Source organism: Pygocentrus nattereri, chromosome 1, assembly GCF_015220715.1.
Source record: "Pygocentrus nattereri isolate fPygNat1 chromosome 1, fPygNat1.pri, whole genome shotgun sequence".
NCBI lineage: Eukaryota > Metazoa > Chordata > Actinopteri > Characiformes > Serrasalmidae > Pygocentrus > Pygocentrus nattereri.
The window spans coordinates 12,379,335-12,403,389 of NC_051211.1; the positions used below are offsets into that span (position 1 = coordinate 12,379,335).

The 24,055-nt window shown below is 38.3% G+C and overlaps 1 protein-coding gene across 2 annotated transcripts; it reads left to right on the plus strand.

Annotated features, from left to right (window-relative positions):
- Positions 1-3,221: 3,221 nt before the first annotated feature.
- Positions 3,222-24,055, plus strand: LOC108441445 (transmembrane protein 196). Of its 2 annotated transcripts, none has more exons than XM_037542539.1 (4): positions 3,222-3,549; positions 9,056-9,112; positions 21,622-21,876; positions 23,427-24,055. In XM_037542539.1, exons 1-4 carry the CDS (start codon positions 3,385-3,387, stop codon positions 23,493-23,495), a joined length of 546 nt encoding a protein of 181 aa, XP_037398436.1. In that variant the 5' UTR covers positions 3,222-3,384; the 3' UTR covers positions 23,496-24,055. The 2 variants fall into 2 exon arrangements, with proteins under 2 accessions (XP_037398436.1, XP_037398437.1); XM_037542540.1 differs by having other exon boundaries at positions 3,222-3,543.

The window sequence follows — 24,055 nt, forward strand, 5'->3', positions numbered from 1 at the left end:
GATTTTTCTCCCTGTGCTCATGTATAGAGCATTGAAGTCAGTTTGATCAACACTTTAATCAATTTAAATAGAACCACACTATTAGAAAAAAAAGCATGATTTCAATGCTTGTACTCATCTTTTAAGAGAATATCTTAAATTAATGGAGAATCTTTACATCATTGTACTGTGCATTGTACCTTTTGACCAATGACAGCTGGGATAGGCTCCAGCACCCACCAGAAGGAGAAGCAGCTTAGAAGCTGTGTGTGTGTGTGTGTGTGTGTGTGTATGTGTGTGTGTGTGTGTGTGTGTGTGTGTGTGTGTGTGTGTGTGTGTATATCAAGAGCTACTCCTGTCTTTACCACCTTAAATACTGGTGTGCATGCATGCAACAGCTATAATATACAATGCATATTAGGAGGTACTCGCTTTGCTAAACAGTATAACAATGTAATTTATAGCACAAATCTCACTGTTAGCATAAAAACCTGTAAATGGCTGAAATTTAACCATATGTTTTGTTTTTATAACTTTTGTTATCAGTAACATTGTTACAAGTTTAAAATGCATGACTGTAAATAGATGTCCACAGTGGGCTCCTGTATTATGTAATCACAGTATTATTCTGTACTTATAGCTGTAAAATATAGTTTTTTACTGCGTTTATTGGAATTTACAGAAGTTGCATGTATTTTACTACAGCAATAAGACACAGTCTTTCAGAATACAGTATAAATACAGTATAAATGTCAAGGTTCTTCACACTCACACATCCCTTACACACATGGTTCTACTACAGGGTTATTTAACATTGAGGGGTTCTATAGGGAACCAAAAGTGGTTCTTCTATGTTATCATTTCAAGATTTTTAGCCATCTAAACTTCGACCTAACTTCATAAGGATGATTATGCAAAAGCACGACCTCTAATTTAAAAAACTACAACAGAAGCGTAAAGTTGGACGTCATCCTGTGTAGCAGTGTTGGGCAGCGTGAGGTCTTTTCTTCTTGTGCAGCTGAGAGACTGAAAATTAACACAGCTCAGCATTTTTTGCACTCCATTGTGCATTAGATAGCAGCAAAAAAGAGTCTGTGCTCTCCTCTCCTTTGTTTTTGTTTTTTGGCCCTCGAGTGGCCAGTCCAGTGAAAAGACACTGGAGGTACTGGTCTATATTTGGCATCCATCATAACCAAATCCACATCTGAGCTCCACTTTTCCAGCATCTTCACTCTGGACACTCCACTGTCCACCTGTTTACATACATAGTGAAAACAGTGACCATTTTTTGCAGGAATTTGTTGCTGGATGCAGCAATGTTGTGTAAGAGGAGACTGATCTCTTAAAAATAATGTGACACCTAGCAAAGTTTCAAAACACTTTTAAAAAAAATAAAGGCTCCTGGTTCTTAGCTGGGATATACAGTCCTAGGAAAAGCTTCAACCCTTTAACAATCCAGGCTTATTACATACTAAGGCTTATTGTTCATTAACTACAGGGACTTCAACGCAAGCTAACAGAGCTTTTCTTTGGTTTAAGAAGTGTATAATAAAACTTTGGGCCTGCTGGTGGACCCACGGCTTGGTAAGAGGTTAAACTGGTACAGACACTTTAGCAGTTAAATGAGTCTAAGTAATCAATAAAATGGGTATGTCATAAATAATATGATGTCAAGCAAATATTCTAAGAACTCTTAAAAAATAAAGATTTATAAATTGTTTTTGGCTCGGAAGATTGGCTCTAGGCAAACAGTTGTTTGGTGTGGAAGAAGAGTCCAAATCCTGGTCCCAGAGACCCTGCAGAGTTTAGCTCCAACCCTAATTTAACACACCTGATCCAGGTACTGAAGGCCTTCAAAGGCATCTAAATGTTAGAGCCAGATGATTTGGATCTGAACTCTCCAGATTGGTGGAGAACCTTTACACCTCGCAAAGATTCTATACTCTCTTAAATGTTTCTGAAAGGTTTTTTGCTTGGATGCATGGATCTAGCTTTTAATTGGCATAGAACCTTTACATTGCATGAATGAGTGTAAGTGTGGAACCTTTAAAAATGATGTAACATCTAACAATGATTCTATACATTCTTTTAAAAAGAAGGCTCGTAAATGGTTCTTTGATTGGACAGACATTTATAAAAGCTTTTACTTGGTGTAGAACCTCCTGCAAACGTTCTATACACTCTTAAATATAAAGGCTCCTAAATGTTTCTTTGATTGGACAGACAGTTATAAAAGATTTACTTGGTGTAGAACATCCTGCAAAGGTTCTACACACCCTTAAAATTGAGGCTCCTAAATGGTTCTTTGATTGGACAGAGTACTATAAAAGATTTCCTTGGTGTAGAACATCCTGCAAAAGTTCTATATGCTCTTACAGATAAAGGCTCCTAAATGGTTCTTTGTTTGGACAGGCAGTTATGAAAGCTTTTACTTGGTGTAGAACATCCTGCAAAGTTCTATACACTCTTGAAGCTCCTAAATGGTTCTTTGATTGGATAGACAGTTATAAAGATTTGCTTGGTGTAGAACCTCCTGGAAATGATGTCTTGGATGTGCAGTTCTCTGAAAACCTTTTAGAACATTTATGCTGCATAAATGTTCTTTACTAATTAAACAGGTCTGAGAACAGACTCTAAAAATAAATCAACATCCAGCATAAGTTTGATAAACTCTTAAGAAATAAAGGTTGTAAAGTGAATAGTTCTGCTTTAACCTGGTTCTTCTGTCAGATCTCACCAAAGAACCCTTTATTTTTAAGAGTGTAGTTGGCTGTTAACTGGACAGAGTGGAGAACATGGTGGTGGTGAGGGGTATGAAGGGGAATGAAGTGGTGGTGAAGGGAATAAAGGGAATGAAGTGGTAGTGAAGGGAATGAAGGGAATGACGGGAATGAAGTGGTGGTGAGGGGAATGAAGTGGTGGAGAAGGGAATGAAGGGAATAAAGGGAATGAAGTGGTTAGGAGAATGAAGGGAACGATGTGAATGAAGTGGTGGTGAGGGAAATGAAGGGGAATGAATGGAATGAAGGTAACGAAGTGGTGGTGAGGGGAATGAAGGGAATGAAGGGAATGAAGGTGGAGACGCAAAAACTGCACAAACTGCAGCTCACGCGCTCTTCTCTGGCGCTTTACTACAAGCACGTGAGTCTAAATGCCCCAGGAGGAGGGACTGAGCGTATGCTCGAGGGCGTGGAGTGGGGGTGTTGACCCAGAGGAGTTTCAGTACCGTGGACAGCGCCTCCGCTCCGTCATCATCTCCTCGTTCGCACCAATGGAAGAGCGTCCGCCTGGAGAAAGCAGCTCGCGCATCCACAGCCGTGCGTCCAGGACCTAAGTGAGCGCAGTTTGTCGCGAGGGAACAGCGGATTAAACGCGGAGTTTGGCGGGAAGGATGCCCGAGCGAGGATGTGTACCAGCCGCAAGATCATCTGGAGCCTGCTGGTGCTCTCGGTGCTGGAGATGGGGCTCGGCGTGTCCAGCATCGCGCTCGGCGCGGTGGGCATCAGCAGGGCGCACGCGGGCCACAAGACACAGCAGGGCGACGCGTCCCCGGTGTGGAGCGGGGTGTGTGTACGTTTCACTTTTCATTGTTGTCTTTGTCTATGCGAATGTTTCCACCTGCAGAAGCTCCGTTTGACTTTGCTTTTACTGTCACTTTAACACGTTTGCGCCAGAAAAACAGCGAGTCACACGGTCTGTGTGACTAGAGCGCGTCGCAGAGCTTAGAAATCTGGACAGCGCGTCTGTTTAAAGCAACGTGATAAAATCTGACTTTGTGCTGAAGTGAAATTCAACCCATTTTCCAAATTTCCAGAAAGTCCAAATGGTGTCAAAAAGACATGGTTGAGTGGATGGTTCCTCAAAGAACCATCACTGTAGAACAACGGTTTTCCTAGAAATGTTCGTCCAAACTATGTTAGCCCTTTATTTTTATATTATGGAAAATTCCATCGATTTTTCAAAATTTCCAAAATTGTTTGGCAACAAAGTCCAAAATGTGTGGAAAAGGCATGGTTGAGTGGATGATCCTTTAAAGCGCCATTACTGAAAAAAACAAGTTTTTCCTAGAAATGTATGTCCAAACCATGCAGTACCCTTTAGCTGTAAAGTGGAAATTTCATACATTTTTCAAAATTTCCAAAATTGTTTGGCAAAAAATTCCAAAATGTGTTAAAAAAAGTGTGGCTGAGTGGATGATCCTTTAAAGAGCCATTACTGAAAAACCAAGTTTTCCCTAGAAATGTATGTCCAAGCTGTGTAGCGCGCTTAGGCAAACATTTGACCAATTTTCCAAATTTCCAAACTTGTTCATCAACAAATTGCTCAGGATGTCCAAAATGTGTCAGAAAGCCATGGTTCAGTGTATGGTTCTTTAAAGAATCCTTTACTGTAAAACCAATTAAAGGTTTTTCCTAGAAATGTATGTCCAAGCCAAGAAGTACAGTTTATTTTTAAAGGGATTTTTTTTTACACTTTCCAAGATTACTCATCAACAGTTGTTCAGCAAGTCCTGGTTAAGTGGATAGATTTTAAAAGAACTATTTCTGTAAACCAGGTTTTTCCTGGAAATGTTTGTCCAAGCCATGCACAACCCTTTGTTATTAAAGCAGAAAAAAATTCATACATTTTTCAATATTTCATAGTTAAATCATTGAAAATGTAAACACAATCATTAGGAGTGGTTGGATTTGGAATTGTTCATTGTAGAGAAATGTACTGACTCAACAGTGGTGGTGATAGAAACCAGGGATCACAATGTCTACAACAGCAGTTCTCAAACTGAGGGTGCTGACCCCTAGAGGGGTGCTAAGGGGGGCTGCAGAAAAAACTCAGAAATGGAATTTCTTCTGAGTATGTTAGTTAGTCAGTGCATTAAATTTGCTTTGGCCATATCTAAAAAAGTATTTTTTAATGGTTTAACCTCTGCCAACCAGTCACAGCTTGTGGCCATACCACACCCACTAAATCAGTTATCCATAGTGTCATATGACAGGACCATGGTCAGAGATAGGTAGCACAAAATATAGGGTTCTGATACAAAAGCAATGTCCAGGGGGCAGGAGGGTGGGCAGAGTGTAACTTAATATCCACAAGAGGCCTACAAGTGAATCTTCACATCTTCTTGTTGAAGAGAATATCTGGAAGTTCTTAACACTCACTCTGGGGGGTTTTAACACTCACTCTGGGGGGTTTTAACACCCACTCTGGAAGTTCTAAACACTCACTCTGGAGGTTCTAAACACTCGCACTGGGGGTTCTTAACACTCACTCTGGAGGTTCTAAACACTCACTCTGGGGGGTTTTAACACTCACTCTGGGGGGTTTTAACACACTCTGGAGGTTATAAACACTCACTCTGGAGGTTCTTAACACTCACTCTGAAGATTCTAAACACTCACTCTGGAGGTTCTTAACACTCACTCTGGAGGTTCTAAACACTCACTCTTGAGGTTCTTACACTGACTCTGGAGGTTCTAAACACTCACTCTGGGGGTTTTAACACTTGCTCTGGGGGTTCTTAACACTCACTCTGGAGGTTCTAAACACTCACTCTTGGGGGGTTTTAACACTCACTCTGGAGGTTCTTAACACTCACTCTGGAGGTTCTAAACACTCACTCTTGAGGTTCTTACACTGACTCTGGAGGTTCTAAACACTCACTCTGGGGGTTTTAACACTCACTCTGGAGGTTCTTAACACTCACTCTGGAGGTTCTTAACACTCACTCTGGAGGTTCTAAACACTCACTCTTGAGGTTCTTACACTGACTCTGGAGGTTCTAAACACTCACTCTGGAGGTTCTTACACTCACTCTGGAGGTTCTAAACACCCACTCTGGGGGTTCTTAACATTCACTCTGGAGGTTCTTAACACTCACTCTGGAGGTTCTAAACACTGACTCTTGAGGTTCTTATGCTCACTTTGGAGGTTCTTAACACTCACACACTCATTTGCAAAAAACATCCAGTGAAGACTCTTTAAGGAACCAAAAGTGGTTTTTATATGGTATCATGTAAAGAACCCTTTTTAGCAACTTTATTTTTAAGAGTCTAATGTTAACTGGGTTAGACCAGGAGATTTAAAGAGTGTAGTACGTAGCTGTAATTATGTAAAAGTGCTACCATTATTCACTGCATAGGTACTTGAATAATCTTATAACTATTTTGGAAATGGATACAGTGACCAAAGTTTTTAAAAAGGCCCAGTATTAAAAGTGGATTTAAATAACCAATAACAAACCATTTTTTCTGTCAAAACATTCCAAAATGCCTAAATGGGGAAAGAAACTAGGAGGCCTTTAAAAAGTGAATGAACACAGTGTTTAAAAACTCCAGCAGGAGTTTTTAAACTCCAGCATCCACTCATGCCAGCACAACACACACTAACACACCACCACTACATCAGTGTTACTGCAGTGCTGAGAATGATCCACCACCCAAATAGTACCTGCTCTGTGACGGTCCATGGGGGTCCTTTTTTTTGAAGAACATGGTAAAAGGGGGCTAACAAAGTATCAGAGAAACAGATGGACTACAGTCTGTAACTGTAGAACTACAAAGCCCACCTATACAGTAAGTGGAGTTGATAAGATGGACAATGAGTGTAGAAACAAGGACATAAAGGTCATAATGTTATGCCTGATCGGTGTATAAGCATTATGGAAAACGTATATGAATGCATTCTTCAGAAATATAACTGACTGACGTTTAGAATATGCACTGTTGATTCATCAAGCTGTTCATTTTTTATCAATTATTTTTTAAAACCAAGTCATTTAAGAGTTTAAACAATTAACCGATGAATCATGACAGCCCTACATTGGTTCATGACTTAAATGCCAGTGGTCACTTGCATAAAGCATCTTTAGTGAAGTTTTGCCTTTACCTTTAGTGGGAATTCCACAGATTTTTAAAAAATATTTTATATAATTTGATCATTGAGATGTAAATAAAGTTTTTCAGAGTGGTCCGATGATGAAATGCCAGATGATAGAAAAACTACTCAGATTTCTTTACAATGTGTACAACACAAATATAACCATTTCGTTTACTATCCAAAACCACCAGTGGACCTACATGTGTCTTCTGAGTTTTCACATCAAACCACGCTGAATGGCTTAGTTTACATTGTAATGATTGACGTATGCAGCAAATTTGAAAAACTGATGAATTTCCCCTTTAAGTAAGTAGTGTAAAATATTTTCAGGGATGTGTTTAAGTGGAAAGTAAAAAAAAAAAAGATTTTATTGTAAATTGAATTTTAGACTTTAAGTTTCAGAAATTAAGTTTTTGACAGTGGTACAGTTATAAATTTAGATAAATAAAGATAAATACTGTTTTATTGCAAGTGGCCACTGAACTGTCATATATATATTGTATGTGTGACACCTTCATTACTGACATAGTGTGTGATTGACAGGGTTGGGATGTAACAGAACAGAAGTGTTGGGAATACACATTCAGACTTCAGTTACTTTAAAAGAAACATTATCAATGCTTGTTTTTTTATATTTTATAATCAACACACAGCATGTAATGATTGACTCTAAAAAGGAACTCAAAAAACTGCTTCTTTACAAATACTGAGTTCTGCTAAAGCCTGAGTAGACTAATAAATCAATGTAATAATTAGTTATTAATCTCATTGTTACTGAACTCTGCTAAAGCCTGAGTAGACTGATAAATCAACATGATGATCAGTTATTAATCTCAGTGTTACTGAGCTCTGCTTAAGCCTGAGTAGACTGATAAATCAACATGATGATCAGTTATTAATCTCAGTGTTACTGAGCTCTGCTTAAGCCTGAGTAGACTGATAAATCAACATGATGATCAGTTATTAATCTCAGTGTTACTGAGCTCTGCTAAAGCCTGAGTAGACTGATAAATCAATGTGATAATCAGTTATTAATCTCAGTGTTACTGAGCTCTGCTAAAGCCTGAGTAGACTGATAAATCAATGTGATGATCAGTTATTAAGCTCAGTGTTAGTGAGCTCTGCTAAAGCCTGAGTAGACTGATAAATCAACGTGATGATCAGTTATTAATCTCAGTGTTACTGAGCTCTGCTAAAGCCCGAGTAGACTGATAAATCAATGTGATGATCAGTTATTAATCTCAGTGTTACTGAGCTCTGCTAAAGCCTGAGTAGACTGATAAATCAATGTGATGATCAGTTATTAATCTCAGTGTTACTGAGCTCTGCTAAAGCCTGAGTAGACTGATAAATCAATGTGATGATCTGTTATTAATCTCAGTGTTAGTGAGCTCTGCTAAAGCCTGAGTAGACTGATAAATCAATGTGATGATCTGTTATTAATCTCAGTGTTAGTGAGCTCTGCTAAAGCCTGAGTAGACTGATAAATCAATGTGATGATCTGTTATTAATCTCAGTGTTAGTGAGCTCTGCTAAAGCCTGAGTAGACTGATAAATCAATGTGATCAGTTATTAATCTCAGTGTTACTGAGCTCCACTAAAGCCTGAGTAGATTGATAAATCAATGTGATGATCTGTTATTAATCTCAGTGTTACTAAACACCTTTGAAAGATGATGGAACTGCACTGTAAAAAGCTTAGAGTTTGTGTTGTACTGGACTTATTATTAACTGAAAATCACCCACATGTTTTTTTAAGATTTTGTTATTGGGATATGACAAATTGCTTTAGAGCCAAAATAATGTTGAGAATTTTCCACCCTTGAAATAAATAAATTTTTCGTGAAACATATTACTAGAAGAATTACATGAAGAATGGTGCCAACCAGTAATAGCCATGAATAGTGTAAATGAAATAAAAATATATGGATGTTTTTTGCATGTGCTTTATTAATATGTGTTCCAAATGTGTTCTGAATGTGTTATGTTTTATGTAGTTTAATGGAATATGGTGAATTCACCATTTAGCCAGGATTATTTTTTAAAGTATTCTGCCCAATGTTGATGATTGATAACTGTCTGTCAATAGCTCTGCCAGTTTCTTTTGTCATTAAATTGTGTCAGCTTGAGGCCCCAAACACGGCACAGAGGGGAGAACATTTTCATCAGTAATGTGTCTCTGCTATTGTCTCCTCTCATAGTTCCTCATCTGTGGACTCTGTGGGATGCTGTGTGCAAAAAAGAGGACTGGCCTGGTTGTGAGTACACATGCTGTTCTAGCTATGCTCTTAAAACACCTGCCTCTGTTTCCGCTTGTCATATAGGTGCCAAAAATATAGGCCACAAGTTTCTAAAACTTGCAGTAGTTGCAGCATATCTGAACCTATGCTATAGCTGACGGCATTAGATGCTGAGGATCTTGGCAGTCTTGCTGAAATTCTGTGAACATCTATCAAAATGGATGGCTTAAATTGAGAGGAGCATGTGGCCTTTCATACAGTAAGAGTGGGTGATATTGTGGGTGATATTGGTAACTCAAGGCACCTTCATGCTACATTATTAGTAATATGTAATATAGTTCCACTTGAAAGCCATACCCTTCTAGTTTTTGACTACTCATAATAAAAGTAGTTCTCATATGACCATAAAAATGTTACAAAATGTTATTCATTTGGTCTCCTAAACAGGATAAACCCAAAGCGTACTGGGTCATCATGTCTCTCTTTCCACCTTAGCCAAATAAGTGACCTGAAGAGTTCTCCTTTCATATACCCACCAGGTTTTGGCAGCAGCCATCACCATGGCAACACTTATACAGCTGCATGCGGCCATCGTTTGTGTGAAGATGAGGTTTTGAACAAACTCTGCAAACAGGCAGGGAAAGATGCGTAAACATAGAATCACCCTGTTTGACTGCATCAGACTGTAGGAACTTCACTGAGCTTTAACTTTAGCTTTAGCGTACTACTTACCCAGCTAAAGTGAACTAAGTAGCAAGTAAAGTCGACTATAGTAACGAAATCAAAAAGAAGAAAAAATGACAACTTGGCAAACAAGTTATAATCAATTAATAAAATTATTAATAAATGTAGACATAAACATACACATGTGTATTACCTTGAGAAGAAACCTATAAATGAAGTACACTCGTTGGTGGTTTTCAGCCTCATTGAAATGTATGGGGCAGGTTCAATGTTCTGCACTGTTGTATGCCTTGTTTTGATGTTAAAAAGTTGCTATTGGATTTACTACAAAAGGCCAAAGGGGTCTTTAGTGCCTGTAGTAAGATGAAAGGAGCTGATCTTTTGTGCTTTTGCCTCTCAAAGCTCAGAACACCGTGAGGAGAACATTAGAAATGTGGATTTATTCTGTTTTACTGAGGCTGACCTTAAATACTGACTGACTGTGTGCTGGTTAACATCTGATAACAGCATGTCTTATTTTTGGTGCTAAATCATATTATTCTTAATTTGATAAGGACAAAAAATGTTACAAGTGTTTTAGCTGGTATTTCCCAAAACTGGGTTGGTGAGTGGACCTTTTAGATGAAACAAACACTCAACAGACTTTTAGTAAACCGGGGGGGGTGGGGTTGTACATTTTTACACTCCTGTTAAAACTTTGTCTTTTCTGAAATTCTGTAAAGCTGCTTTGTGACAACATCCGTTGTAAACAGCGCTATACAAATAAATTTGATTTGATATGATTTGATTTAGTAACATGTCTAAAACATAGGAGGGTGAGGGTTAGGTTTTGGGTTGAGGGTATGGTTACGGTTAGGATTAGGGCCAGGGTTAGGATTAGGGCCAGGGTTAGGGTTAGGATTTGGGTAACAGAAGTAACATATTAACAATATACCTACTTAATGTACGTAATGTATCAACAGAACATATTTACTTCAATGTGTTCAGATGCTTCACTGATATGTTGTTGATGTGTTGCTGATTATCTGTTAAGGCTTTATTAATCATCTACAAAGGCCCACTCCAAATAAAGTTAACCTCATTAAGGAGTTTTAAGAATTTGAAATTATTTTAGAACCATTTGTTACTGTGTTTTGCACACTGTGGAATTAGACCTCTGCATTTAACCCACCTGTGCAGTGAAACACCCACATACATGCACACTAGTGAACACACACACTAGGAGGCAGTGAGCAGACTTGCCCGGAGCAGTGGGCAGCCCTATCCACAGCACCTGGGGAGCAATTGGGGGTTAGGTGCTTTGCTCAAGGGTACTTCAGTCATGGACTGTCAGCCGAGGGGATCAAACCGGCAACCTTTTAGTTACAGGGCTGGTTCGCTAACCTCCAGCCCATGAGCAGCTTCTGGCCAAATAATGAACTGTTTTCTTTACCGAACTATTGTGAAACTCTTTGGCTCTGCAGTCACTGCATTACTAATGTTTTTGTGGCCAGCAGTGTGGGCTATGAGTTGCAAAAGGCTGAGAACGCCTGGTCTAAGACATACCGCTTCTTAGCTGCCCCCTCAGATTGTGAACAGGCACCTGAAATTAAAGTCTGCCCAGGCTACTGCAACACATGACCTACTTGTTAAGAGAAAGTGGAGAAAAACCTAACATGGGGTAAAAAGTAACATGGATGTTTTTATGCAGTTAAACATCGTCATGTGTTCCCATAGCAACGTCGTCATACAAATTTACCTAGCATTTGGGCAGATATTTCTTGAGATTAATTCTCTTTTACTTTTACGCTTTTATGGTGGAACGCTGTAAAAATAAGAAGTCTGCTAAACTTAAAGCTTAAAACTTCTTCGTTGAGTCAAAAATTGTTGGGATGAGTTATTACACAGTGGCTCCACATGCTTTACAGTTAAAACAACAAATATTTTCTTCAGTGTTTTTTAAACATTTGTAGACACAAAATCTGAGTTGCTTCATGAGTGGCGCAGTGGGCTAAACCATAACTTCAACTGGAGGTTGTGAGTTTGAGCCCCGGTGATGCCACATCTGCTGGTTTTGGGTTGAAGATAAGGTTACGGTTAGGATTAGGGCCAGGGTTAGGGTTAGGGGATTTGGGTAAGGTTAGGTTTTATGTAATGTAAGTAACATATGGTGCAGTGGGCTAAGCCGTCACTTCAACTGGAGGTTGTGAGTTTGAGCCCACTGATGCCGCAGCCACTGAGATGCAAAAGTAAAAAATAAGAGAACTTCTGACTCAACTAAGGAGTTTGAGTTGTGTGAACTCTGGTGTGCTCAAGTTGAGTCAAATCAAGAAAAACCATGCAATCAGTTACTATATCGTTCTTAGTTGAACTGACCCCTCATTTTTATCAGTGATAAACAAAACCAAGAAAGTACCTTTTTCTTCATATGTTTTGTAAATTACTGAGCTGAATCATATAATTCACTCCTGTATTATTTTAAATATTTTCTTGATGAGGTTTGAAGAGCTAAGCAGACTAAAGTACGGCCTCCAAGTAATGAGGTTAGTTTAACACCTAAGCCATCAAAAGTAAGTGGAGAACTTCAGATTCCTGCATACAGAAAAATTCAAAACAGATGTTTCAGAAGTCTTTATGCACAGATTAATCAAAGTTGGACAACGGATGATGTGTTAATGAAATATTTCATTTTTATCATGTTGATATTTATCTTGGTGCATATAATTTCATATATTTATATTGGAATGCTTGTTCAAGAACATAGAATTGTATTAAATTACTTATTTTCCATCAATTTAATAGATTTAATCAATTTAATCAAGATAAATATCAACATGATAAAAATGAAATATTTCATTTACACAGCATCTGTTGTACAACTTTGATTAATCTGTGCATAAAGACTTCCAAAACATCTATTTTGAATGAATTTAGTGACTGTTACAAATAGCCCCTCAATCTGTTACAGTTAACCTCACCTATGGAGTAAATTCTAATCTTTTTAATGGCTCGACTTTCACTTTGGGCTTAAATGGTCTTATTATGAGTCTTTTTTTGTGATCAGTGCAGTTCAGTATTATACAGGGAGAGTCACTCAAAAGAGGCCCTGTTGTAACTCCAGTTAGGATGAAACAATCTGAACCAAAAAAAAAAAAAAACGCTACATACCTTGATGTATGTGTAGTCAATTGCATTACATGAGATGCTGGAAGTTTTCTGCCAGACACGTTTCAGGCAGAGCTCCATGTTCCTGAACGTATTGGCAAGCATTAGAGAGGTTAAATGTTGTGATGGCTGTCCAGCGCCCACCTCATCGCTCTGATGCAGGGGCATCCCAGCTTGCTCACAGCTCTATATACTGAGGAGCACATTGCACGTTGTTTCTGTTCCGATTGTTACGTCCAAGAGAGAGTTATTGCAGAATATTCGGGGCCTCTTTTTAGTGAATCTCCCTGTAGAAGTGCTGATCAAGCCCATGAATATACTCAGAAAGCACATCATGATACAATTTGGGGCACTTATGGGCTGGAGGTTAGGGAACCAGCCCTGTGACCAGAAGGTCGCCGGTTCGATCCCCAAGAGCTGATAGTATATGCCAACTGCTCCCATGGTGCTGCGGATAGGGCTGCCCACCACTCTGGACAAGTGTACTCACTGCTCACTAGTGTGTATGTGGTGTTTTACTTCACGGATGGGTTAAATGCGGAGGTGAAATTTCCCCATTGTGTGACTAATAAGGATCACTTAATGTATCACGATAATGAATTAATATCATTAAATTGCCTACCTCATAAAAGCAGCTGAGGAAAGACATATAGTTCTTAGCTCATTGAGAAATAAAGAAGGATGTCTGTTTGAACGATTCTGCACAGACTTTATTCCAGGCTGACTGACCCAAACCCCTCAGCAGCAGCAGTCAGGACAACATTGGCGGATGACGCACGCAAATCCTGTACTTGAGTGAAAGTACAGAGACCCTCCATAAAATATGAATACTGCTCCAATAAAAAAAGTCCTCCATTAAAATTTTTTTTTGCTTGAGTTCAAGTACAAGAGTAAATGTGTTTAAATGCACTTAGAAAAATACTGAGGTTTATTATGGCTATAATATTGCTTGTACTTAAGTATAAAAAGTTCAATTCTGTGATGTATTATGGTTATAATATTAGAGTATTTTTAGGCTTATTTCTTTAATGTAAGAGTTTGTTAACCACCTGACATACAAACATATATTTGAAAAGGTGTGTTTAGGAAGATCTGAGTGAACAAGATTTCAGTGCACTCATTTGAACAAAATTGGATCAATCTTTGTGATTTCAAACAAAATCATTAAATTGTGGCCATGGCTGTTTGACTATAGATTGTAATTTATTGATTTCATGGGGTACAATTGAAAGGCGTAATATGTTCTAACAGATTTTTTGGCCTTTCTGCATGACAAAGTAAAATCTAATTGAAAACAAACCCATCAAGAGTCAGAGATCACCAGTCATTTATTTAATTTCCTGTCAAAACAGTTATTTATATACGTTATTCATTTTTCAGAAGAGATCTCTGAAAAGTGATTAGATACAAGATAATCCAACTGCATAATCAAAGGAAAATAAGTGAAACAACAGAAGTTTAAAAATGAATAAAAGGTACAGAAAAATGTAAATAATAATTATAATAATACATAAAACTGATATAACACTTTTCAAGAGCCCAATATCACCAACAATTGCAATAAAACACAAAACACCAGAAGGCAAACAAGAGAAACCAAAACAATAGGACACCTATGGGAAAATTTAACTCCTAACAACCACCTGCAAGACCTGGTAGACACCAAAACTGTCCCATCAGATAAGCAACACTCATCTTTGAGAGAGAAGAGAAAAGCTGCTTTAGATCTGAAACAGTCCATATCCATCCTTCCACTGTGAGAAGACAACTCAGCGCTATGGGTCTGAAAGGATGTGTAGCTGTTCAAGAAGAGTCTCACTAAGAAAAGGAGATGGACACATCAAACATACAAGCTCCTGGTGTTTTTCAGAACAATGGACTGACCACCCAGTCACATCACTGATTGTGGTTGGGATTACTTTGATCGTGAAGAGCAGAAAACGCTAAACCAACTTCTAAGACTAAGCTTTGGAGATGTGGAAAAATATCCCAGCAAATTTCTTTGGAAAAAGACTGTATAAGTCTCCTGGACAGAATGAAGGGTGTAATAGAGATAGATAGTGGACACACACAATATTGAACAATTTGAAAATATATTTAGTTATTGAGGCTGTTATAATTCTCTGGTAATTATATGTTGTCAGAAGAAAACCTTGTATCTCTGAAATGGTAACTTTACAGGAGAAGGAAAAAAATCTACTTTAATTTAATGTAAATCAATGGTGCCAGACATTTTTCCAAGTAATTTTGGGTCTTTCTTTTGGTCTGTTTTCATGAAATTTACACACAATGTAAAGGGCAACAGGCATTTTTAAATTTTGTTAAAAACTGAAAAACAAAAATTGAGATACAAGGTTTTCTTCCAACAGCAGCAATATGTTTTCTGCATTTTTCCTGAAATAATGTGTACTCAATGTCCACCTTGACTGGAAATGAAACAAATGAAGGGCAACTTGTAGCAAAGCATTTCTGAGATATGACATTTTCTTATGACAGCGATGGCATTTTACTTTTGAATGTGACAGAATGAAAGTAAGATGTCAGCAGGATTGGAAACAGAAATCCTTAGAATTATGCAAGATTGGATGTACACGGTGCCTGGACCCCTAAAAAGCAATGCATTTCAGTGCAGTCGCTTAAACAGCAATCCATAATACTGTAATAACCAACTGTAACATTTCAGTACCTCAAGCTAACTGGGGTTAGCTAACACTCCAATCTGCCTGCATGTGTGCAGAGGCATGCCGCCATACAGCTACTGCAGATTCAATTAGGCACCTTGAGAAGTGCAGTGGAGGAGTCACAGGGGAGAGTGTTAATGACAAATCAATAGCAAAGTGAAACCTAGTCTGGAAGGACTTAATGTCTCTCCTGCTGCCTGACTGCCTGTCTTTTTCTCTCTCTCCATCTCTCTTTTGCATGTCTCTTTCTCTCCCGCTCACTTCCTCCCACATATCCCTGTCCCATGTCTTTAAAACCTCCATGCTTTTCTTTTTTATTGTTCTGTTACTTCTGCTCCATTTTTGGGCCATTTTCTAGATCCATTTCCCAGTGTTCTCTTCCTCTGCCTCTCCCTTGCTGATTGGATTTATTTTATGTGCTTCGCACACAACTGAACTGTTTCCACACAATGGAAAAATGACTGAATTGATACGCCCTGTTGCTCCGTAATGGCTCTTTGTGAAGGCATTTAGGGCACTTTACCATGTTATCATCTACTGTGAATCACTCTCACTGTTTCCACCGTCTCATCAGTCTCTACTTGCTCCAGTTAGGCAGTAGATGATCTGGGTTTGGTGTGGAAAGTGCTTATCTGAAATGATTTGTATGGCTTAAAAACACAGAAGCACCACAGCCCATCTGGGTGAGCAGAGAGGATAATGGCAATGGGCTTATAGCCAAAATCACCAAATGGCCACTTTAAGGTATACTGCAGGTATCGAACCCAGCTGCCATCTGACTTCACTGCAGACTTCTGACATCACTGCATAATTCAGAATGGCTGGAATTGAGCTACACCCTCATCAGTCCAGAGACAGGGCACTTTAAAAACAAACAGCGTTTTGTTATGAAATAACATACTACATAACACATTTTTATGACACTGAGAAACATAATATCCAGCATCCACTATACTGGACATTTGGACTTAGGAGCATGAAATGTGAGAGTGAACATATTTATTATCAAAAGCAAGAGCATTGCTTTTTTTTCTGTGTTTACTGGACGCACAGTTGCATGAAAAAGTTTAAAGTCTAAACTCTTTGAACCACCTGGATGTCTGCATGGCTCCTAAAATATGAAACATTTTTCATAATAATTGTTACATCATGATAATAAACAGAGTTTTTTTTTATCTCAAACGCACACTGATTTATATTACTACATCTAAAATGAACAAATGGCTGAATTTTAAGTCGCTCTGGATAAGAGTGTCAGGGCTGGAGGTTAGGGATCCAGCCTCGTGACCAGAAGGTCGCTGGTTCAATCCCCAGAGCCGACAGCACATGAGCAAGACACCTAACCCCCAACTGCTCCCCAGGCGCTGTGGATTGGGCTGCCCACCACTCTGGGCAAGTGTGCTCACTGCCCCCTAGTGTATGTGTGTTTGCTCAATAGTGTGTATGCGGTGTTTCACTTCACGGATAGGTTAAACGAGGAGGTGAAATTTCCCCGTTGTGGGACTAATAAGGGTCACTTAATTAATAACTTAAAAAACTGAGGTCATGGATGAAAAAAGTCAGAAAGCATTATTTAAGCTTTATTACATTTTACAAAGAATTCTGTAATATTATACAGTACATTCCTTTTTTACTCTAGCCCAGTGTTGTAGACAGAAATAGGGTTTCTGTGCTTAAAAATAGCACAGGAAATGTTTATTTTTGTTTGGGTCTATAAACCTGATGATAATAAACATGTTCATTTTTCAAAAAGATTTAATGTGCCTAATTTCAATGCTGAGTAAACTGGACAGTGGAACCTATTGATATAATTAAAAAAACAATATTATTCACAAATTCATAGAATGCCAAGAACAAATTAGATTCTACTTTTAACACAATAAACTTACATTTTAAATAATTGAACTTTGTAATGTGTAAGTCTGTTATACTAATCACAGCATAATTTACAGAAGTCCAGATTACTGGACATTAAACTTTATCTCATTATTAATGAATGTGGAAACAACTGTCCTATTTCCTATTATTCGTACAGGATCATTCAGAAACAGTTTATTTTGGTCTTGGAGGAGGTGAGCATCTATCTCACCAGCTGCCATGTTTATTTTTGTTTATGACAAGATATAAAAGATCTTCTGTAGAAGTATATCAAAGTAAGTGTGGTGACATATTTGCTTCTACGGAGTTAGAATACCTGAGGGGGGAAATGTCTACTATACTGGACATTCAGAATGAGGATGATACATGCTCAGACATGCTCTTTCATAGCAACTGTTGCCACAGTAGACAAGCTTTACAGAACATTGACCCCCATTCCCTAAAAATCCAATTAAAGCTAATGAACTCAGAGTGGACTTCACCACATAACGGATCTTTGAAATATTTTGCATACTTACGTCATTAAGACATAAACAAAGTTGTTCAGAGTGGTCTGATGTAAAATGTGCCAGTCTAGAGAAACATAAAAAATCAGAAGAGTTCACAGTGTTGGTGCTAGAAACTAGACGTCTGAAGGGTTTAATCTTTCTAAAAGCTATGATGGTGCATGATAAAATGTTTTATGATAGTTTTAAGAAGAGTTTTGCCTAAGATTTATTTTTAAACACTTTCATGGTTGAACAATATATGCAAGGTGTTGTCTAGCAAAATAGTCCCTGAAGAATATTACTATGTTATAAAATATTGATTTGTTGGACCACAGGGCATTTTTCCGCTTCCCCTCAGTCCATTTCAAATGAGCTTGGGCCCAGAGAAGGTGGCTGTATCTCTGGATCCTTTTATATATAGTTTCTTCTTTGCATTTTAGAGTTTTAACTTGCATCTGTGGATATAGCGATGAACTATATTCACAGACAGTGTTTTTCAGAAGTGTTTCTGAAGCCCATGCACTGATTTCCACTACAGAATCATGTCTGTTTTGAAAGCAGTGCCACCTGAGGGCCCAAAGATCACGGCCAGCAAATTCTGGTTTTGGCCTTATCCCTTACAAACAGAGATTTCTCCAGATTCTCTCAATATTTTAATGATGTTATGTACTGTAGATGATAGAAAGAAAATTTTCTTTGCTATTTTACTTTGAGAAATGTTATTCTTGAAATGTTGTACTATTTGATCATGCACTGTTTCACAGAGTGGAGAATTCCTCCAAATCTTTATTTCTGATTCTAGATTACATATAAACTAAATTAATTATATCATACATGCAAAGTGAATAGCTTTTGAAATAATAATATATACTACATGTAATAAATTAATATAAATAAAACATATTTGTGTGCTGCATTATCTCATAATATTGAATGGGGATTTACCAACATGTTATAAAGGTTGTCCAACCTGGCAACACTTTCTACACACACACACAAAAAAACATACTGTATTCATGGCCAGAACATAGATAGGTCAACATAGCTATTGACCCTTTAAAATCCCAGGCTTATTATACACTAATGCTTCATGTCACATGTGATTTCTTGAATGCACATTGGCCAGTTTCACACAAAATGTAGATGCACAAGTCCACCAATTATACATGGTCAGAAGCAGATGATTTGTATCTCAGCCCCTCTTCATAGGCTCATAACTCCAGATGTGAGTCATGTATAATCTCAAAATAAGACTGAATGGAAAGGGTGTTCAGGAAATGTTTGAACTATATTTCTGTGCTGTATCATCACAAAGATAAAGAAACATATATGGGTCATTCTCCATTTGGAGTGGGAATTGGATAGCTGGATACAATAAAAAAATTAATTTCTTTCATCCCAAAAATGTAATATTTTAATATGTCCTTTACCATCTCCTATTATCACAAATGCAAAAAGGAGAGCTTAATTCTAAAGATATTTTGCAGTCACTGGTGTTGAATATGGTGTAACACCAGTCACTGTGACTCCAGTGACATTCTGGTTAAAGCTGAGGATTTTGTAAACTGGCTAACTCATTGGCTGATCAGGTGACCTTGTGCTACTATTTAAAATCAGTAATGAAATTATATATTTGGCATTATTTTGCTAAATTTTAGTTACCCAAACATTAAAGCACATAGCACCAGTAACACATAGATGTTATGACCTGCCTGATAAACAAAAAAATTAATAAATTAATTAAATACAGTGAGGAAATGTGACTCACCTTCTCATGTCTTGAGATGCTTCCTCTCTGATGAGCCTCGACCCAAAGAAGCAGTTCAATAGAGCTGAAAATACTATGTTAAAGTGTAATATAAGAGTCCTGATAACACCAGTGACCAAAATCTCTGTGACATGATTTTTTAAAATAAAATACATATTTGTTTAATGTGGTACAACATTAATTATATAAAAGTAAACATGAATCTGTTTTATACTAATTCCTAACTTAAACTGCTTAAAAATATAGTTTTATATTAAAAATGGTTTCTCAAATGTTTTACAGATGCAGAGCGGCTATGAAACAGGATAAAAGGAAAATTAAAAAGAGAATTATAAGGAAAACTATTATTACACCTTTTGGAGCTGTGCCTATTTTTAAAGTGTTGTTTTAAGCCCTGCACTCTTTGTGACCTGGTTTCCCCTCCAAATGGGAAATGGCCCATATAGAAACATTGAATTTGACACACGGGCAGGTTTGTGGACTCCAGAGGGTTAATGAGGAGCAGGAGATGGATTTTCTTGCAGTGCATACTCAGTCCAGCACAGGGCTAGTTTGAGCTATAAGAGCTAGTATGTGCCACTAATCAAGGGTGCAGTGATAACGAGAGCCACGACCGTGGCTGAAGAACACGAGGGAGTGTCTACTCTCACTGTAATCTGAGGTAAAAGTTACTGGAAAGTGTTGAGCTGGCGTTTTGTTGACATTAGATAACAGCTCTGTCTGCAGCCTGTCTGAACAATTGAAAACAAGAGGCCAGCACAATCTGTAATGGCCACAAAAATGCTCTCCCTTTATCCCTCCATGTCTCATTCATTCAGTTTTACTTTGCTGACTATGCTTTAACCTTCAAGATGCTCACATAAAAAATGTGAAAACTATCAAAAAAAAACCTGAAAGCTGGAAGATTGTCTGGAGTTTGCTGGTTCTCCTGTTTGACAGCTTCTAACAGCTTATTACTTTTTATACAGTAATACTAAACAAACACACCTGGAAGTTTGCTGGAGGTTTGCTGATGCTCTTGTATGGCAGCTTAACAAGGCAGCTATTATATTATTATTATTATTATTATTATTATTATTATTATTATTATTAACTGGCTCTACAAACCATTATGTATTCTGTTGCCCTATCAGACCACCACCATCATGTTCCATCTGTATGACAAATGATTGACAATGAAACAACAGAAGCTTTATCGCCCCCTGCTCTTCCTGTTGTGTATTGCGATCTGTCCGAATGATCATGTGGATCTTATGAACATTACATTCAGCATTATGGAGTGCTTTTTCCTAAAACAAGAGAAGCTATAATGTTCCTTACACTTCCTGCAGTGTATTACAATAGGTCAGAAATGGCAAACATCTGCATGCTACCTGAGTTACAGTATAAGTTATATAGTATAAGAGCATGAGGCTTATGCCATACTGAGGCTTAATATTCAGTAACTACATGGACTACAATTCAAACTAACTGAGCTATTCTGAGTTTATAGAAGTGTATAGTAAAACTTTCGGCCTGCCGGTGGCCACCGGCCATTTAAAGGGTTGAAAAAATGATGCAGCATATTGACCTTTTCCCATAATCAGGGTTGTTGATGATTATTCAGTCAATCACTGAAGCACTTATAACTTAGCCAACTAAAATGAAAATAGAGAATGAAAATGTCTGTCTGTCATTATATGTCTCTCTCTCTCTCTCTCTCTCTCTCTCTCTCTCTCTCTCTCTCTCACTCTGTCTCTCTCTCTCTCTCTCTCTCTCTCTCACTCTGTCTCTCTCTCTCTCTCTCTCTCTCTCTCTTTGTCTCTCTCTCTCTCTTTCTCTCTCTGTCTCTCTCTCTCTCTCTCTCTCTTTGTCTCTCTCTCTCTCTCTCTCTCTCTCTCTCAGATGATACTGTTCTCGGCCTGCTGCATTTGCGGCCTGATCGGAGGCATCCTGAACTTTCAGTTTGTGAGGGCGCTGGTGAAGCGGCCAGACTCTGTGCACTCCCTGCATCTGGCCACCATGTCCTTGGCCTGCCTGGGCATCAGTAGCTGCACACTGTCCACCTGGTTGACCTGCCGACTGGCCAGCAGCGAGCAGCAGCGCATGTTCCTGGAGCGCGAGCACTCACTGCATCATTCTCACGAGATGGCCGAGAAGGTAGAGGAAGAGCAAGAGGGAGGCGTACTAACACAACACACCCACCACCCACCTGAACACACTCTGACACACAGATACAGTCATATGAAAAAGTTCATTTTATTACAAAAACACATCCTCAACAGAAGACACACTGCTGCACAGTTTGACATACAACTCACAAAAGCTGTATTTGCTGTTCAACATATTAAAAAAACATAACATATAAAACATGTATATATATATATATATATATATATATATACCCATGTACTATTTTGCCAAAGGTCTTCACTCACCCATCCAAATAATTTAATTCAGGTGTTCCAATCACTTTCATGGCCACAGATGTATAAAACTAAGCACCTAGGCCTGCAGACTGCTTCTACAGACATTAGTGAAAGAATGAGTTGCTCTCAGGAGCTCAGTGAATTCCTGTGTGGTACCGTGATAGGATGCCACCTGTGCAACAAGTCCAGTCGTGAAATTTCCTCGCTACTAAATATTCCACAGTCAACTGTCAGTGGTATTATAACAAAGTGGAAGCACTTGGGAATGACAGCAACTCAGCCACGTGGTCAGTCACATAAAATGACAGAGCGGGGTCAGCGAATGCTGAGGCGCATAGTGTCATGGATGTGTGAGTTTGTTGTGGAAGAACTTCACTGGCCTGCACAGAGTCCTGACCTCAACCCAATAGAACACCTTTGGGATGAATTAAAGTGGAGACTGTAAGCCAGACCTTCTCGTCCAACATCAATGTCTGACCTCACAAATGTGCTTCTAGAAGAATGGACAAAAATTCCCATAAACACCTCCTAAACCTTGTGGGAAGCCTTCGCAGAAGAATTGAAGCTGTTATAGCTGCAAAGGGTGGGGCAACATCATATTAAACCCTCTGGATTAAGAATGGGATCTCACTCAAGTTCATATGCATGTGAGGGCAGACGACCAAATAGTTTTGGAAATATAGTGCATGTATATATACACACACACCCACACATACACACACACACATATATATATATATATATATGTATATATACATCTGAGGACAGATTCTATGACCAAGGAAGTCTATATCTAAATGTAATCTAAATCTATATCTATATAATAAAATCTATATCCAGAATGCCTCGTATTTCAAAAGTAGCTATTAACATGATCGCTAAATAAGACAACTAAATTATTGGGTATCATGTAAAAACTTGTTGCTCCACAAAAAACAGAACAGATGTCTATTTTATAAAGTAGTAGTTAATGTGTTAGTTAATATTTAAAGTTAGAAATTTGTGTAGAAGTAAACTACTATTATATTTATTATATTATGATGACAAATTAAAAACCTTTGAATGGTAGTATAGATGTAAATGTATTTCTTTTACCTAAAATAACTTTCTATTTCCTGCAAAACGTGTATGTTGAATTTAAAATACTTGTAGTTTCTACTATTGCAGTCAATATCGCAGATCTTTATTGTATAAAATAGAACGATACAACATGCGTTCCAAACATTTGAAATGTAGTGAATGTCCCTCCCTCTCTCTCTTTCTGTGTCTCTTTCAAAACAGGAGGTGCTAGATAACTCCAGCAATGGCATCCCCCAAATCACATTCAACGGACGCAGTGCATCACCGTGACAGTCTGATATCTGCGCAGTCTTGGCAGGACCATCGCTGTGTGATAAGTGGTGCTGACGTTTTTGGGCTAACAGCCGTCAGTGGGGCGCTTTTCAGCTCTCCTTGCAGACTACAGACTCTGGGTCAGGTAACACTACTGTGGCAAAAAAGAACTCACCTCTGTGGACTGACCGCCAATCAGCATTCAGTTACTCGCTGACCTGAGAAGAGGTCATTAAGAAGTGCAGTAGATTGATGACATGCATAGAGCATTGTACCCAAATGAGCACAAAACGAGCATGTATAATCCTTTCCTTTCCTCTCTCATCCCCCCCTCCTCCTCTTCCTCCTCCTCCTCTGTGTTGCATTCATCTTGCATCTCTCCATTAATCCCTGGTGATAGGTTACTGGAATGTTGATGCTGAAATTGTAACGCTGACCTGTATGGCATATTGAATGCTCTGACCTCAAACATACAAAATGCACAATGTAAAATGCTTGTAAAAGGGACAAATTATTGATTTACAGTATTTTTATATATAGGCTTCGTATGAAAATGAAATAAAAAAGACTGAAATGCA